The sequence below is a fragment of the Nothobranchius furzeri genome, chromosome 12 (assembly GCF_043380555.1).
Source record: "Nothobranchius furzeri strain GRZ-AD chromosome 12, NfurGRZ-RIMD1, whole genome shotgun sequence".
Taxonomy (NCBI): domain Eukaryota; kingdom Metazoa; phylum Chordata; class Actinopteri; order Cyprinodontiformes; family Nothobranchiidae; genus Nothobranchius; species Nothobranchius furzeri.
The window spans coordinates 70,704,901-70,719,994 of record NC_091752.1 but is presented as its reverse complement, the minus strand read 5'-3'; the positions used below and the strand labels follow the sequence as shown (position 1 = coordinate 70,719,994).

At 47.0% G+C, this 15,094-nt stretch overlaps 1 protein-coding gene across 2 annotated transcripts in view; it reads left to right on the top strand.

Annotated features, from left to right (window-relative positions):
* The window catches only part of mcoln1b (mucolipin TRP cation channel 1b), an 89,174-nt gene extending 78,736 nt beyond the window's left edge, over window positions 1–10,438 (top strand). For both annotated transcript variants that reach the window (XM_070543010.1, XM_015976694.3), the window contains exons 2-13: window positions 1,555–1,805; window positions 1,892–2,053; window positions 2,927–3,083; window positions 3,315–3,396; window positions 3,479–3,575; window positions 5,632–5,731; window positions 6,247–6,353; window positions 6,522–6,671; window positions 7,005–7,106; window positions 7,198–7,320; window positions 7,453–7,659; window positions 8,103–10,438. In XM_070543010.1, coding sequence (XP_070399111.1) covers window positions 1,555–1,805; window positions 1,892–2,053; window positions 2,927–3,083; window positions 3,315–3,396; window positions 3,479–3,575; window positions 5,632–5,731; window positions 6,247–6,353; window positions 6,522–6,671; window positions 7,005–7,106; window positions 7,198–7,320; window positions 7,453–7,659; window positions 8,103–8,234 — 1,670 coding nt within the window. In that variant the 3' untranslated portion in view covers window positions 8,235–10,438. The remainder of the gene's footprint in view (window positions 1–1,554; window positions 1,806–1,891; window positions 2,054–2,926; window positions 3,084–3,314; window positions 3,397–3,478; window positions 3,576–5,631; window positions 5,732–6,246; window positions 6,354–6,521; window positions 6,672–7,004; window positions 7,107–7,197; window positions 7,321–7,452; window positions 7,660–8,102) is intronic.
* The last annotated feature ends 4,656 nt before the right edge of the window (window positions 10,439–15,094 follow it).

Below are 15,094 nucleotides of genomic sequence, written 5' to 3'. Positions count from 1 at the left end.
CTTAATCACGGATTATTACAAGATAATAATAACTATCTGAATTATTTTAAGGCATCTGTTTTCACCTCACCGCTGATTTTGTTACTGGGAAGCTATAAATCTCATTTTCTACGTCAACATCATGATCTGATCACCCTTCTACCTGAATAATGTCGCTCAGTTCAGTCACTTCGGTAAGGTGCTGAAATAAGTCCTCAGTGAGATAGTATTATGTCAAAGGGGGTTATTTCTTTATTGAATTGGTTCCATCTGAGGTAGTTTTCTCGCCTCCTGGACAGGTTCAGTTTGGAGAAGCTGTTGTTAAATCTGACCGATTGATGAGCTAACGGCTAGTCGGAGTTCAGCCGAGATCAAGGCTATTGGTGCCTTCTTAAACCAGCTCCAGCCTCCATAGCAGTGAAGTAAGCATGGTTGTTTTAGCTGAACCCTGGGCGAACCAGCTGCTGGTGAAGTTTACTCTTGTGAACCAGTGATGGAATGGTACTGTACCTAAGTACAAAGTTTCTGTATCTGGAATTTTCTAGAGATCTCATTTTTACCACTATGTTTCCTAAAAAGTCTCAAAGGTAAAATTACTTTAATTTGCATTTTGTCCGACCCCCGCCCAGGGTGTCCGTGGGTCCTTAAAGAGCAAGTCACTCCAAATCACCATTTTTTGGCTGATAAACTATATAAATGAGTGTCCAATTGTGCTGTAGACACATGTAGTCAATAATTCGGCATTTTAGTGCATCTTAGTTAAATTTTAAATATTCTGCCCAAAACTGTCAGCGATGCACCGTCGTCACGCAAAAACTCAGCACTGCATTTGAATTTAAATCTGCCATTGCTATTGGCTAAGAGGTACACTATGATGTTAGATGGTACATTATGATGTCACAATGTCGTGTGTGTGTGTAATTTGTTAGAGGCTCCGCCCTCTCGGTCTGCTAGGCAACAGCATTTGTTGCATTTTTCAAACAGGAAGTGGGAGTTGAGGAAGAATCTGGCAGAGGTGACTTGCTCTTTAAAAAGTCTTAAAAAGTCCTAAATGAGCTTTTCCAAATTTAAGGCCTTAAAAATGACAAATAATCCTTCAATACAGTTTCCAAAGGCCTTAAATGACCAAAGACCCAATAAACAAGATTCTTTTATTTCTATAAAATTTTCGTGAATTCCTAGTTAGCGTTCAGCGTTTTTTGTGTACGATGTTGCCGTAAGTGGAACCGTATACATTCAGTTGGTTGTGAAAGGGGGCTATTTTTAGATGAGCACATTAGCTGGTTAAGCTAGTGGGAGCTTGCGCCATGGGGAAGTGCAGGTTTAATGGTAACTGGATGGCTAATCCCACGTTCGCAACGTGGTTAGCATCGGTTTCAGGCAATAGCTGGAAATTATAGCTTAAACTTTATTTTAAAAAATAGCTTAAATTTGGTCAAAGTGGCTCCCTTAAACCTGCGGATACCCTGCCCCCACCGTTCCCCCGGTCCGACTGAGACATGTTGTCCATGCCGGGCTGCAGTACCAACATTAATAATGATTAAAATCTAAAGTGAATTTCTTTGTGTGTCTCAGAGAAAGACAGGCTTCTGTCCTCCGTATCCGGCTATGGGTCCCGGGATGTGCTCGGAGAGGGGGGCCCTCGTCCCACTGGTCTGTCGGGCTCCGGGCTCCATCAGCAGCTGAAGGAAGAGGACGAGGAGGAGGCCCTGAGGAGGAAACTTAAGTACTTCTTCATGAGTCCTTGTGACAAATATCATGCAAAGGGGCGCAAACCTTTCAAACTGGGTCTGCAGCTTCTCAAAATCATCATCGTCACCGTGCAGGTGAGCTCAGCCGTTCCTCCATCATCTCCACGAGCCACAGCAGAGTTTCTGCAGCTGAGTCGTTTGTTTTGGTTTCTGCCTCCCAGCTGGTGCAGTTTGGGCTGAGCAACCAGATGGTGGTGACGTTCAGGGAGGAGAACACAGCAGCGTTTAAGCACCTGTTCCTGAAGGGTTACCAGGACAACGCTCCTCAGGCTGTCCACACGCAGGCCGAGCTCTACAGCCGCATTTACTTTGCCATCGAGCAGGTAGCAGAAGGTTTGGGTTAGCAGCACCGGGTCCTTTAGAGGCTTGAATCAGGGCTTTTGTTTTTATCCAGATACACTCTGGCCACTTTATTAGGTCCACCAGTAGCAGGCGCCCTTATTGCCTTCAGGACCACCTTAATTCTGAGATCTGGTGACTCTGGATGATGTTAGAGTCCTCTGAACTCGTGGTTCTAGAAACCAGTTAGAGATGGTCTGAGCTTTGTGACATGGTGTAAGATCCTGCTGGGAGAAGCACCAGACGACGGGTCTGTGTGATCATAAAGGGCTAGACGTGGTCAGCAACGAGAATCAGGTAAGCTGTGGGGTTTAAACCAGGCTCAGGTGGGACTGAGGGGTTCTAACCCCCACCACCACCAGCACCACCAGCAGCAGCAGCAGACCGACGCGTCGATACGATCCAGGATGGATCCTTGCTTTCATGTTGGTGACACCAAATTCTGACCTGAGATCCAGACTCATCAGACCAGAAAGGTTTTCCCGGTCTCTCCTGGTCCCGTTCTGCTGATCCTGTGGGAGTTGTAGCCTCACCTTCCTGTTGTTAGCTGACAGGTGAGACACCTGGTGTGGTCCTCCGCTGCTGGAGTCCATCTGGAGCAGCTGGTGTGCTTCTGCAGACCTTGGTAGAAGCCCGTCTGGTACCGGTTCTCCTCTGTTCTGATGCTCACTTTGAACTTTAGCGTGTCTGGATAAATGAATGCATTGTGTTGCTGCGGTCTGATTGGCTGATGGACCTAATGGAGTGTGTATCATAAAAACTCTTGAGTGTTTTCCTCTACACCTGATAAACTCTCAAGATGGCTGCCACAGAAGACCTGAGTTCTACAGACGCTAAACCCGTCTCTCTCTCCTCAGTACATGGCTCTGCCTCGGATCTCCCTGGGCCGCTACGCCTTCGTGATGGGCGTGGGTGTCAACGGGAGCGCTCTGTCCCTCTGCCAGAGGTTCTACAAGAGGGGCTCCATTGACCCGGTCAACGACACGTTTGACATCGACCCGCACGTCGTTACGGGTAGCAGCACCTTTCTCTCTCCACGGACGCTGCTGGCGGGTTTTAAAGGCTTGAATTGTGTCTGCTGGGAACCGGCTGCTGATTCAGCAGACGAGGCCCGTTTGTGGGGCCTGCTCTGCTCCGAGCGTGGGATGTTTAGGTGCTCGGAGGAAGTGGTTGTGATCTGAAACGCCACTTCCTCACGCACCAGATTTCACTTCCTTTGAGTTATTTTCTGATTCTGTCCTCCAGACTGCATCGGGATCGATCCACCGAGTCTCATTTCTACTCCAGGAAGCGGCGACTACAAGAATTTCACCCTCCAGTTTCACAAGTCAGAGGCTTTTTTGTCTTTTTGACTCTAAACTTTTATTCTCCTCTAAAGATTTCATGTGGTGTTTAAATTTCCCCTACAGGCTGATTAACGTCACAGTCAACTTCCAGCTGAAGGCCATCAACATCCAGACCATAATCAACAACGAGATCCCAGACTGCTACACGTTCGCCATCACCGTGAGTCTCGTTTGAAGCCGGAGCACTTTAGCTCTGCAGGATTTCAGCGATGTCAGAGTTAAAAACTTTAATATGTAGTCACTTTAGCCAAGCTTCTCCTTCAGATAACCCTAACCCTTTCACAGACAAACGGTCACAAAGATGTGCAGTCAGGCGTCAGAAGGACGGTTCATGTGCTGCTGAAGTTATTTGATTCGCCGCAGGACGGTTATTTAGCGTGAGCTGTGAGCTCTGGCTGAGCTGGGGGAAGTAGGAAGTCATTCACTTTTATGAAATGGTTGTTTTTAGACTTTGACCAACCAGATGTGAGGAGTCTGTGTACCACGACCCTCAGCCACGCCCCTTTCTGTGAAGCTTAGAGATCTCATTTCATTCAGCATTCATTTGTTAAAGGGGCATTATGGAAGTGTGACAGCCAGAACATGTATAGAAATAATATCTTCTTCATACATTCTCCTGCAATGCCCTGGTCCTGTAGAATGAGCCCTGGCATTTTTACTGGGATTGCCTGTTTTTCTGTAAAATCACAGAAAAAGAGAGATGCTCGGGTCGAGCAGGCTGCTTCATGCGCGTTCACGCTCAGGCATCGCCCGTAGCATTTGCTATCCGTAGCTTTAGCAGCAGAGAGAGAGGCAGTGCCACTTTGTCGCTGTTCCTAACGCCTAGTGACAAAGCTAGCTACATTTCTGAGGACCCTTAGCTACTTTCTGTAGAACTTTCTTCTAGATATTTCCTGCTAATTAGCAACAAAATAGCCATTTTCACTCCCAACCGTTCTTTGAACGTTGTTTCAGCTGTCATCAAGGATATAAATGTTATAGATACAGAGGACGTCACTGGTGTTATAGCTCGTCTAGTAAGATGTCGGACTCTCATGCAGAAGTCCTGGGTTTGATTCTGGATGTGAACATAGATTAAGTTTATTTTTTACAGTAAGACGCCCAAATTTTTATTTGAGACTCGCCGAACGGCATTGAATTCACAGATAAAAAAGATGTGGGTTCAACTTTCATTTTGGAACAAGTTTTCAAGCAAGGGAAGGGAATGATCTGAGCATGCAGGAGGACTGACCCATCATACACCTTTGTCGGCTGTGCTGAAGAGAAAGCTACAGAACCACATTATTTAGTTAATTAGCTGCACGTTCTGTCCTCTGTCCTCCGGGACACACACACACACGCACGCACGCACGCACGCACACACACACACACACACGGGACTGTCTCAGCTGTTATTTTCGTTAAGGAGTGTGCACGTACAGCATGCGCGCCTCGTGCACGAGCCTACTATTGAAGCTGCCGTTACGCTTTTGGCCTGAGGGGGCAATCGCGAGCATAAAAACTCAAAACACCGTAAAGTCCCTTTAATATACTGGTATTATCATGTGAATGCCGCTGATAATTAATCGATTATTAAATCACTTTAGAAAGAACACTCATTGTAGAAAACACCGAATATGACTGAACCCTGTAGACTGAATGGAGTCAGACTCTCGTCTCCTGCATGACACCTTGGATGAGCAGCAGATATGTTCAGGTGCAAGGTCACAGACAGCCTGTGTCTCCAGGTGAAAGCACACAGATGAAGCAGGCTGTCTGGTGACCTCTGACATCACAGCCTTGGACATCTCCACGCTACATTAATAAAGGCAGGCTCCATAAACTAGAAGAAATGATAGACAAGAGGAAGTCTAAGCTTTTACCCGTGGAGGCATTTGATTAGTTATTTCTGTCAAAACGGCTTAAAGGACACGGGACATGTGGAGTCCAGACACATTTGAATGTTTAGAGGTCCGAGTTTGAGCTTCTCTCTGGACTCCAGCAACCATCCGTGCGTCAGATTTTCATGTTAGAAACGATCTAATCCAAGTTTAAAGGATCAGATGTTCTTTTTCTGCCGGCGGCAGCAGAGTCAGGTGGATCGTAAACGACGGTTTTTACTAACGAACAAGAGTTCACAGCAGCGTGTGACCTGATCTGGTCACGTCAGAAAGGTAATGTATCAAATACACCAGTGTTAAACTCCGCCTCCTGCATCTCCTTGTTTGTGTTGTCAGATCGTCATGGACAACAGGGCACACAGCGGCATGGTAAAGATCAGCCTGCAGAACCGGGCCTCCATCAAAGAGTGTAAAGACCCGACGGTGTCGGGACACGGTGAGCCACGGGTCGGTCCTCGGTCTAAAGGGTTGTGGGGAATGTCGCCGCGGCGCACTTTCACCGTGGTGCTTAATCCACAAAATACTGAAGCGAGGCACTAAATGTGTGGACTCCCCTACGGCGTGGTCCGATTAGTCGCTACAGAGATTTTAAATCTCGCCAGAATTTTTTTTGTATTTGATGAAAATATTTTCGTTTGCTTATGCGGGTCACGGGGGCCGGCCAACACGCCATCTCCCCAGCAACCTCCACCAGCTCCTCCCCGGGTCTCCCCGACCAACGTAGAGGAGGTGTAATCCCTCCGACACGTCCCGGGTCGACCCGGGGCCTTCTGCCAGTAGGACACGCCTGAAACACCTCCACGTGGAGGCGCAGCGGCTCCTCGTGTCTCCTCTGATGTCTGAACTCCCCACCGTGTCTAAGGCCGGGCCCGACCGGTGAAACCCAGTCCTGATCAAGTCCTGGACCGTTGTGTTGTTTTTGATTTGATCACGTCTGTTCTCGTCTGTCAGCGGAGAGCTACGCGTTGGAGTTCTTCGACGTTCTGGTGTCGTTCGTGTGCCTCCTGTCGCTGCTGCTCTGCGGCCGCTCCATCCTCAGAGGAATCATGCTGCAGAACGTAAGGAAGCCTTTCCTTCGACACCGTGTTTATCGGTTCTCCACACAAAAGTGAAGCTGATTTGTAGGTTTTTGTTGCTTTAAACAGCGTTTGTGTTTTATTAGAGATTTCTGTTGACTGTCCTTTTTTAAACGAGAAACGTTCGTCTTTCCTCGTCTCCTCCATCAGGAGTACGTTTGGTTTTTCAAGCACAAACTTGACCGCCGGGCGAGCTGGGGGGACAGGATGGAGTTCATTAACGGCTGGTACATCCTGCTCATCGTCAGCGACTTGTTCACCATCATCGGCAGCTTCATCAAAATCGGGATCGAGTCCAAGGTAGCATTCAGCTCTTCACCGTGTGGGAGAGAAACCGTTGTTTTTATTCAACTTTAGACTCTTTCATGGGATTTATAACGTTCCAGTCTGAGTTTTAATAGTCTTCTTTACATGTTGACTCGTTTTTCTCTGCAGTTTTACTTCTTGTAGATTTGCCTGCTGAGTAATTCTCCTGTTGCTCAGCACCAATCATCCGTGGTGTTCCCCAGGGGTCCGTGTTCAGTCCTCGTTGGCTGTTGCTGTACATGCTGCTGTTTGGAAGGATTTTTCCTTCCGTTGATGCGATGATGTTTTTTAACTCATGGTCATCACTGTGTCTCCTCCATGATGAAGACGTTGTCCTCGTATGACCTGTGTGGGATCCTGCTGGGAACCTCCACTCTGCTGGTGTGGGTGGGAGTCATCCGCTACCTCAGTTTCTTTCAGAAATACAATGTGAGTGAAGCTTCAGATACTTCATAATCACATCCTGTGTGTGTGTGTCAGTGTTCCACCATGCCGGAGGTATCTTCTCTGTTTGGTTTAGATCCTGATTGTGACTCTGAGAGCCGCTTTTCCAAACGTTATCCGGTTCTGCTGCTGTGCGGCGGCCATTTATTTTGGGTACTGCTTCTGCGGCTGGATTGTGTTGGGCCCCTGTCACACAAAGGTACGGAACACACGGTCTGAATGGCGCCACGTAGGTGAGACACACGTTTCAGTACGGCTTCGTTATCATGAAGCTCTTGGCTAGAGGAGAAAACAGCCGGAGTCACGTAGGAAGTGTGTCCTGGTGTTGCAGTTTCGCTCCCTGTCCATGGTGTCCGAGTGCCTGTTTTCTCTGATCAACGGGGACGACATGTTTGTTACGTTCGCTGAGATGGAGCATACCAACACCCTGGTGTGGACCTTCAGCCAGGTCTACCTGTACACCTTCATCTCCCTCTTCATCTACATGGTGCTGTCCCTCTTCATCGCGCTCATCACTGGAGCCTACGACACCATCATGGTACGGTCGCCACTCGGCGAAGCTTAGCGGTCACCCAGGCCGTGGTCCTGCTGGGTTCAGAAACCAGTTGGACTTCGAACAGACAAACATGGCTTAACGAGCGTTTAAACCGTAGTGAGAGCTGTGGTGATGCCAGGTCGTCACGGCCTGCGTTGTCTTGGTCCTCGTCTTAGCCTCTGCTTCCTGCGTGGAGAGCAAGTCAACCAAGACCCGGACGACCCTCGGGAGGTTGGGTTTGTGAGCTAGCTGACATAAATGAAGGTCTTCGGTTTGAAGTGAGATAGCGTCTCAGACGAGACCTAAACTGTCCTCGAGGAAGTCCAGTTTCCTTGGTTCTGAACCCAACAGGGCCAGAGGCTCGGCAGTGCTTACCTTCAAAGTAAGTTTATAACTCAACTGCTTTTCTCCTTTTATTTTGAAAGTCCTCACCTTTGTTCCAACAGGCTCAAACACAGGAGCAGGCGCGCGTCACCGACCTGCACCTGTTCATCGCTCAGTGCACGGACACGCCCAGCTCCGGAAAGTTCCGCGGACCCGAGGGGTCGTCGTGCTCCTTCTTCTGCTGCTGCGACTGAGGATGAGGAGGGCACAATGGATTCAGAGAGACGTGCTGACTTTTTTATTCTTTAGCTTCAAAGAAAGACGTTTCCAGTCGAGCGGCGGCTGACTAAAAGCGCACGCCCTTCTGCAGACGCTGAGCGGGACGATGAGCGCTCAGAGCGACCTGACTGCTGGAGCAGGAGGTTTCACCGCTCAGACAGGCCCAACCAGCTGCCTCAGCTTTAATGAATCGTTTAATGTCGCGCGCTCAGATCGTCGGTGCTCAGGCGACTCGTGACTCGACGCTGGTAAACATTCATGAGTTTAGAGTCAACCCTAACCCAAACCCAAGTTTCTGCCTAAATCACCTTCTCTGCACAGACATCGCGGCTCAAGGACCGCCATGCCTCTGTCGTCGTGCTTCTCCGCTTTCGTCTATGTGCACCGCTGCTAACGTTTTATATGTTCAGTTAAACGTGTGTAATCTTTAACAACTAATTTATTATTTGCACAATTAAAATGTTTCATAGTTAAAAACAGGATTTAAACTTTTGAAGTTCAACAAAAAAGCTAAAAAAAAATTCTTTTATTTTGTTATTCATTCCAAACTTTATAACGTAAAACTGAAAATATTACTAATAAGGTCCCAATAATCCAGTGTTTGTCTTTAGATGGAATCATCTCAGATTTTTTTGATTATATCTAATTTAATGTATTTTTAAGATCATTTCATGTTTCTAAAGCTTAAGCTAGCTAGCTCATTAGCATTAGCTCGCTGTTGCTCGTTTTTAAAACATGTAAACTGAATCATTTCACGATACAAACATAAAACTTGCTAAAATGCCAGGATTGTGTTATAATGCCGTTTTCATTTCTAAATGAAATAGAAATAATTGTAATAAACACCTGAATGTGAGTTCCTGTAGCTAGTCCTGTGGTTAGATTTATGTCGTTTTTATTCGAACAAACAACATAAAAAAACAAAAACATCAGGATTCGGTATCCAACGTTAGCTAGGCTAGTTTAGGCTACTGCTACACCAGATGGAACATTTGCTTTTGACTTTTAGAGTTAACTTGCTATCGTACTGCCTAGCTTCGCTCCTGTTTTTTGTTCTTTTTTTTTAATTTTTGCTCTTAAACTTGATAAATTTTCATGTTCTTGTCTTACATTTTGGCCAAATTCATCATTTTAGCAGAGTTAAATGAAGCTGTAGTGTTGGTGTACGTGTGTGTGTCTGGTAGTGATTTTTAAGCTCAATATACTAAACTACATTTGACCAATAAGATGTGAATTTCCATATAAATATGGAAATGTTTATTTATTTATTTATTTAGCAGACGCTTTTATCCAAAGTGACTACAATGTATAACCTATAGAGCATATGTTGTGATCTGTGGGGGAAACCCACGCATGCACGGGGCGAACACGCGACTCAGCCGAGTTTCGAACCTCCAAAATCCAACCTGATTGGTCTCAAATGGTTTAACCAGAAGAATTAGGATTCTTTGTTTATTCAGGGGTCGTAAGTACACTTCGTGTTAATTCAGACAAGCCAAGTTTATAAAAAGTAAGAAATTTATTTATAATATAAGACATGACGGCTAGGAAACAATGATACGTGGTGAGTGTGTGATGTGATGTTTCAGAACTCTCGTGTCTGAAGAAACCGAGTTCTGAGTGGGGTTGGATTTGGTCTGCTATAAACTAGGAGTGATGGTTTATAAAACAGCATCATCGCGTCGTGTCTACGTGCCCTTTTCCTCGGGTGAGCCCAAGGTACCGAAGTTTGTAGAAAAACCGCAGTGCAACCAGGTCAGTCCAGAGTCGTCTCAAGGTCACGGCGGGTGGTTGTTCGCGTCTAAGGACTCACTTCTGAGTGTGGTCGTTTCCTGAAACCAAGGAGATAATAATGTGATTACAAACGGTTTTATTTCATACATCAGTGTTTACCAGCTGAAATGGTAGAAATGTGCTTTCTTCTTGCAGTTTCTTATTTAAGCGTTGCTGTGAAGCTCTCTCTGGTTGGACTGGACTGGGGAGGAGGATCTCCTGATGTTGGAGCTTAAAGGGAAAACTCGATGGTGGTTTGATGTGAGGGTAACAGATACTGCTTGTTGTGTTTGTTGGTACTTTGTCATCATTTTACCTCATTTAGAAAACACTTAACAGATCAACGAGAAACAGCTGCTTTAATTGTTGAGTTCAGAGAAATAAACTGGAAGAACACTTAAACTGGGATTGTGTTTCTGTAATTCTGTTTATGTTCAGTTTAGTTAAAAAAATCACAACTTATTCTGTTTCCAGGTAATTATGACGACAATCTACACAAGACTTTATTACTTATGTATTTATTAAGTTACAAATATCTGATCAGCCAATCACAAAGCTGCATTTTTCATCTATAGATGTCCCGCTGAAGTTTAAACAGCGTCAGAAAGGAGACTTTAAACGTGACACCGTTGCTGCTGCCAAACAGGTCGGATAACTAGACTTTGAACCCATAACCATCTAGGGTCAAAGGTCAGACTGGAACAGCAGCTCAGATCAGCTTTGGTTCCTCAGCAGAACCGCACCAGCTCCTTCAGATGGGCGCTAGCAGCAGAAGACCACACCAGGTGTTTCTCCTGCCAGCTAACAGGAACCTGAAGCTAAAATTCCCACAGGATCAGCGGAACCGGACCAGAAGAGTCTGGAAAACCCTTTTCCTGGTCCGATGAGTCCAAACTTGAGCCGTCAGAACAGAATGTGGTGTCACCAAAATGTAAACATGGATCCTGGATTGTATCAATGCAGCTGGTGGTGTAATGGTGGAGGGATGTTCTTGTCCTGTGGACCCCTCAGTCCCACCTGAGCCTGGTTTACCTATCTGGGTACTGCTGCTGACCAAGTCCATCCCTTAGACCACAAGGACCCATATTCTGATGCTACTTCCAGCAGGAACACAAAGAAACTGGTTTCTACAACGTGATCATGAGTTCACTGGACCCCAACAACTTCCACAGTCACCAGATCTCAGTCTAGTCCAGAACCTGTGGGATGTGGTGGAGCAGGAGCTTCTCATCATGGATAGATCTGATGCTGCCGTGTCAAGGTGGACCAGAACATCTGAGGACCAGAACCTGCAAGGAAGGTCTCCATCCGAGTGAACAGTATAAAGTGGTGATGAGGTTTCTTATTATGAGTTATTTGGTGCCTTTAATTCCCAGCAGCCGCCACTAGAGGGCGGGAGCGAGCCCTCTGCTGCCCCAAAGAAATCAGTGACCGGAAGTAGAGATAAAAGGTCTGTTAGAGCAGGTGGAACCGTGCTGAGTCCACCACCATCATCCAAACCACACACACACAGGATGCAGACTCGTGCTTATGAACACTAACGGAGGGTCACATAAAGGTGAAGGCAGACACGTGCACTCATGTTGGGGTGTGGTGTCACTGACCAATGCGTCTGGTACCTGATGCATCATTTACAGAAGGATCCATCAGAGCTGACAGGTAGCACTCAGAGAGAGAGGTGAACTGGCTGACCCGCCCTGGATCTCATCGGGTTTCAGGCTAATTAAACAGTAAAGAACCAGCCCGGCACAGGGAGTCAGAGCACTTTGAAGGGTGATAATTCTCCTGAAAGATTAAATCTGATCCATGTCTGTGTGTGGTTCTGGTCCAACACGGAGGAGGTGCTTGCTGCCTTCTTCAGCCGCTGTTGAAGCATCCTGCATGCTGGCTGCGTTCTTCAGGGAGTCCATGCTGGGTTCAGACAGCTGCAGCAGCCATCACACACTTCTCATATCATGATACTGGAGCCACTAGTGACGAGCAGCTCACACCCATGCCTCTGGAAGCCACTTGTGAGTCAGGGTAAACAAGGTGTCTGATGTGACTGGTGTGTGTCTCTGAGATTTAGACTCGTGTGTGTGTGTGTGCAATCTGACTCCTGCATTCTAGAATTAAATGTAACACAAGAAGAGTGCGTGTGCGTGCGCGTGGTGCTGGTTAAATAACTAATGTGTTGTGTAAGAGCTCCTGAATGACTCCAAACAGGAGGCCGGGCCTCAGGGTGGCCTGAGCAGCGGTGCTATGGCAGCTCCTGCTGGACTGCGAGCTGTGCAGAAAAAAACAATGAGATAAATAACAGGAGTTATGTTCCGGAGTACAACGCCCTGCCCCTTCCTGTCTCTGCTGGCGCTACCCCCCCACCCCCCCAAATAACACCTTCCTCTCTTTGTTACACCCGGCTGACCATGCCAACACGTCCATCACCTTCAAGTCAGGAGGCATTGCACACCCCGACTCACACCGTCTTCCTGATCTCAGTGCCTTTCACACACACACACACACACACACACACAGTGGCCTGTACAGTGAAGAACTATCTGACCCTTACAGATTTCTTCTGTTTTCTGCTTTTTTTGTAATTTCTGTAGTCAGATCAGAAAACAATCAATAATCTCTTTAAGGTTGAAGATGATTGTTGGACCTTTGGCCGCCCGGCAGGTCTTTAGCTGTTGCTCTGGTCAGACAGATTCTAGTTAAATGATTCTTAATTCTACAGGTCCTCTAGTAATTATCAGGTCTGGTAGTGATCAGGTCTGGTAGTGATCATCAGGTCTGGTAGTGATCATCAGGTCTGGTAGTGCTCATCAGGTCTGGTAGTGATCATCAGGTCTGGTAGTGATCATCAGGTCTGGTAGTGCTCATCAGGTCTGGTAGTGATCATCAGGTCTGGTAGTCATCAGGTCTGGTAGTGATCAGGTCTGATAGTGATCATCAGGTCTGGTAGTGATCATCAGGTCTGGTAGTGATCATCAGGTCTGGTAGTGATCATCAGGTCTGGTAGTGCTCATCAGGTCTGGTAGTGATCATCAGGTCTGGTAGTGATCATCAGGTCTGGTAGTGATCAGGTCTGGTAGTCATCAGGTCTGGTAGTGATCATCAGGTTTGGTAGTGATCAGGTCTGATAGTGATCATCAGGTCTGGTAGTGATCATCAGGTCTGGTAGTGATCATCAGGTCTGGTAGTGATCAGGTCTGGTAGTGATCATCAGGTCTGGTAGTGCTCATCAGGTCTGGTAGTGATCATCAGGTCTGGTAGTGCTCATCAGGTCTGGTAGTGATCATCAGGTCTGGTAGTGCTCATCAGGTCTGGTAGTGATCATCAGGTCTGGTAGTGATCATCAGGTCTGGTAGTGCTCATCAGGTCTGGTAGTGATCATCAGGTCTGGTAGTCATCAGGTCTGGTAGTGATCTGGTCTGATAGTGATCATCAGGTCTGGTAGTGATCATCAGGTCTGGTAGTGATCATCAGGTCTGGTAGTGATCATCAGGTCTGGTAGTGCTCATCAGGTCTGGTAGTGATCATTAGGGCTGGTAGTGATCATCAGGTCTGGTAGTCATCAGGTCTGGTAGTGATCCGGTCTGGTAGTCATCAGGTCTGGTAGTGATCATCAGGTTTGGTAGTGATCAGGTCTGATAGTGATCATCAGGTCTGGTAGTGATCATCAGGTCTGGTAGTGATCATCAGGTCTGGTAGTGATCAGGTCTGGTAGTCATCAGGTCTGGTAGTGATCATCAGGTCTGGTAGTCATCAGGTCTGGTAGTGATCATCAGGTTTGGTAGTGATCAGGTCTGATAGTGATCATCAGGTCTGGTAGTGATCATCAGGTCTGGTAGTGCTCATCAGGTCTGGTAGTGATCATCAGGTCTGGTAGTCATCAGGTCTGGTAGTGATCAGGTCTGGTAGTGATCAGGTCTGATAGTCATCAGGTCTGGTAGTGATCATCAGGTCTGGTAGTGATCAGGTCTGATAGTGATCATCAGGTCTGGTAGTGATCAGGTCTGATAGTGATCATCAGGTCTGATAGTGATCATCAGGTCTGGTAGTGATCATCAGGTCTGGTAGTGATCAGGTCTGGTAGTGATCAGGTCTGGTAGTCATCAGGTCTGGTAGTGATCAGGTCTGGTAGTGATCATCAGGTCTGGTAGTGATCAGGTCTGATAGTGCTCATCAGGTCTGGTAGTGCTCATCAGGTCTGGTAGTGATCATCAGGTCTGGTAGTGATCATCAGGTCTGGTAGTGATCATCAGGTCTGGTAGGGATCATCAGGTCTGGTAGTGATCAGGTCTGGTAGTCATCAGGTCTGGTAGTGATCAGGTCTGGTAGTCATCAGGTCTGGTAGTGATCATCAGGTCTGGTAGTGATCAGGTCTGGTAGTGATCATCAGGTCTGGTAGTGATCATCAGGTCTGGTAGCGATCATCAGGTCTGGTAGTGATCATCAGGTCTGGTAGTGATCATCAGGTCTGGTAGTGATCATCAGGTATGGTAGTGATCAGGTCTGGTAGTGATCATCAGGTCTGGTAGTCATCAGGTCTGGTAGTGATCATCAGGTCTGGTAGTGATCATCAGGTCTGGTAGTGATCATCAGGTCTGGTAGTGATCATCAGGTCTGGTAGTGCTCATCAGGTCTGGTAGTGATCATCAGGTCTGGTAGTGATCATCAGGTCTGGTAGTGATCATCAGGTCTGGTAGTGATCAGGTCTGGTAGTGATCATCAGGTCTGGTAGTGATCATCAGGTCTGGTAGTGATCAGGTCTGGTAGTGATCATCAGGTCTGGTAGTGATCAGGTCTGGTAGTGATCAGGTCTGGTAGTGATCATCAGGTCTGGTAGTGATCAGGTCTGGTAGTGATCAGGGCTGGTAGTGATCATCAGGTCTGGTAGTGATCATCAGGTCTGGTAGTGATCATCAGGTCTGGTAGGGCTCATCAGGTCTGGTAGTGATAATCAGGTCTGGTAGTGATCATCAGGTCTGGTAGTGATCATCAGGTCTGGTAGTGATCATCAGGTCTGGTAGTGATCATCAGGTCTGGTAGTCATCAGGTCTGGTAGTGATCATCAGGT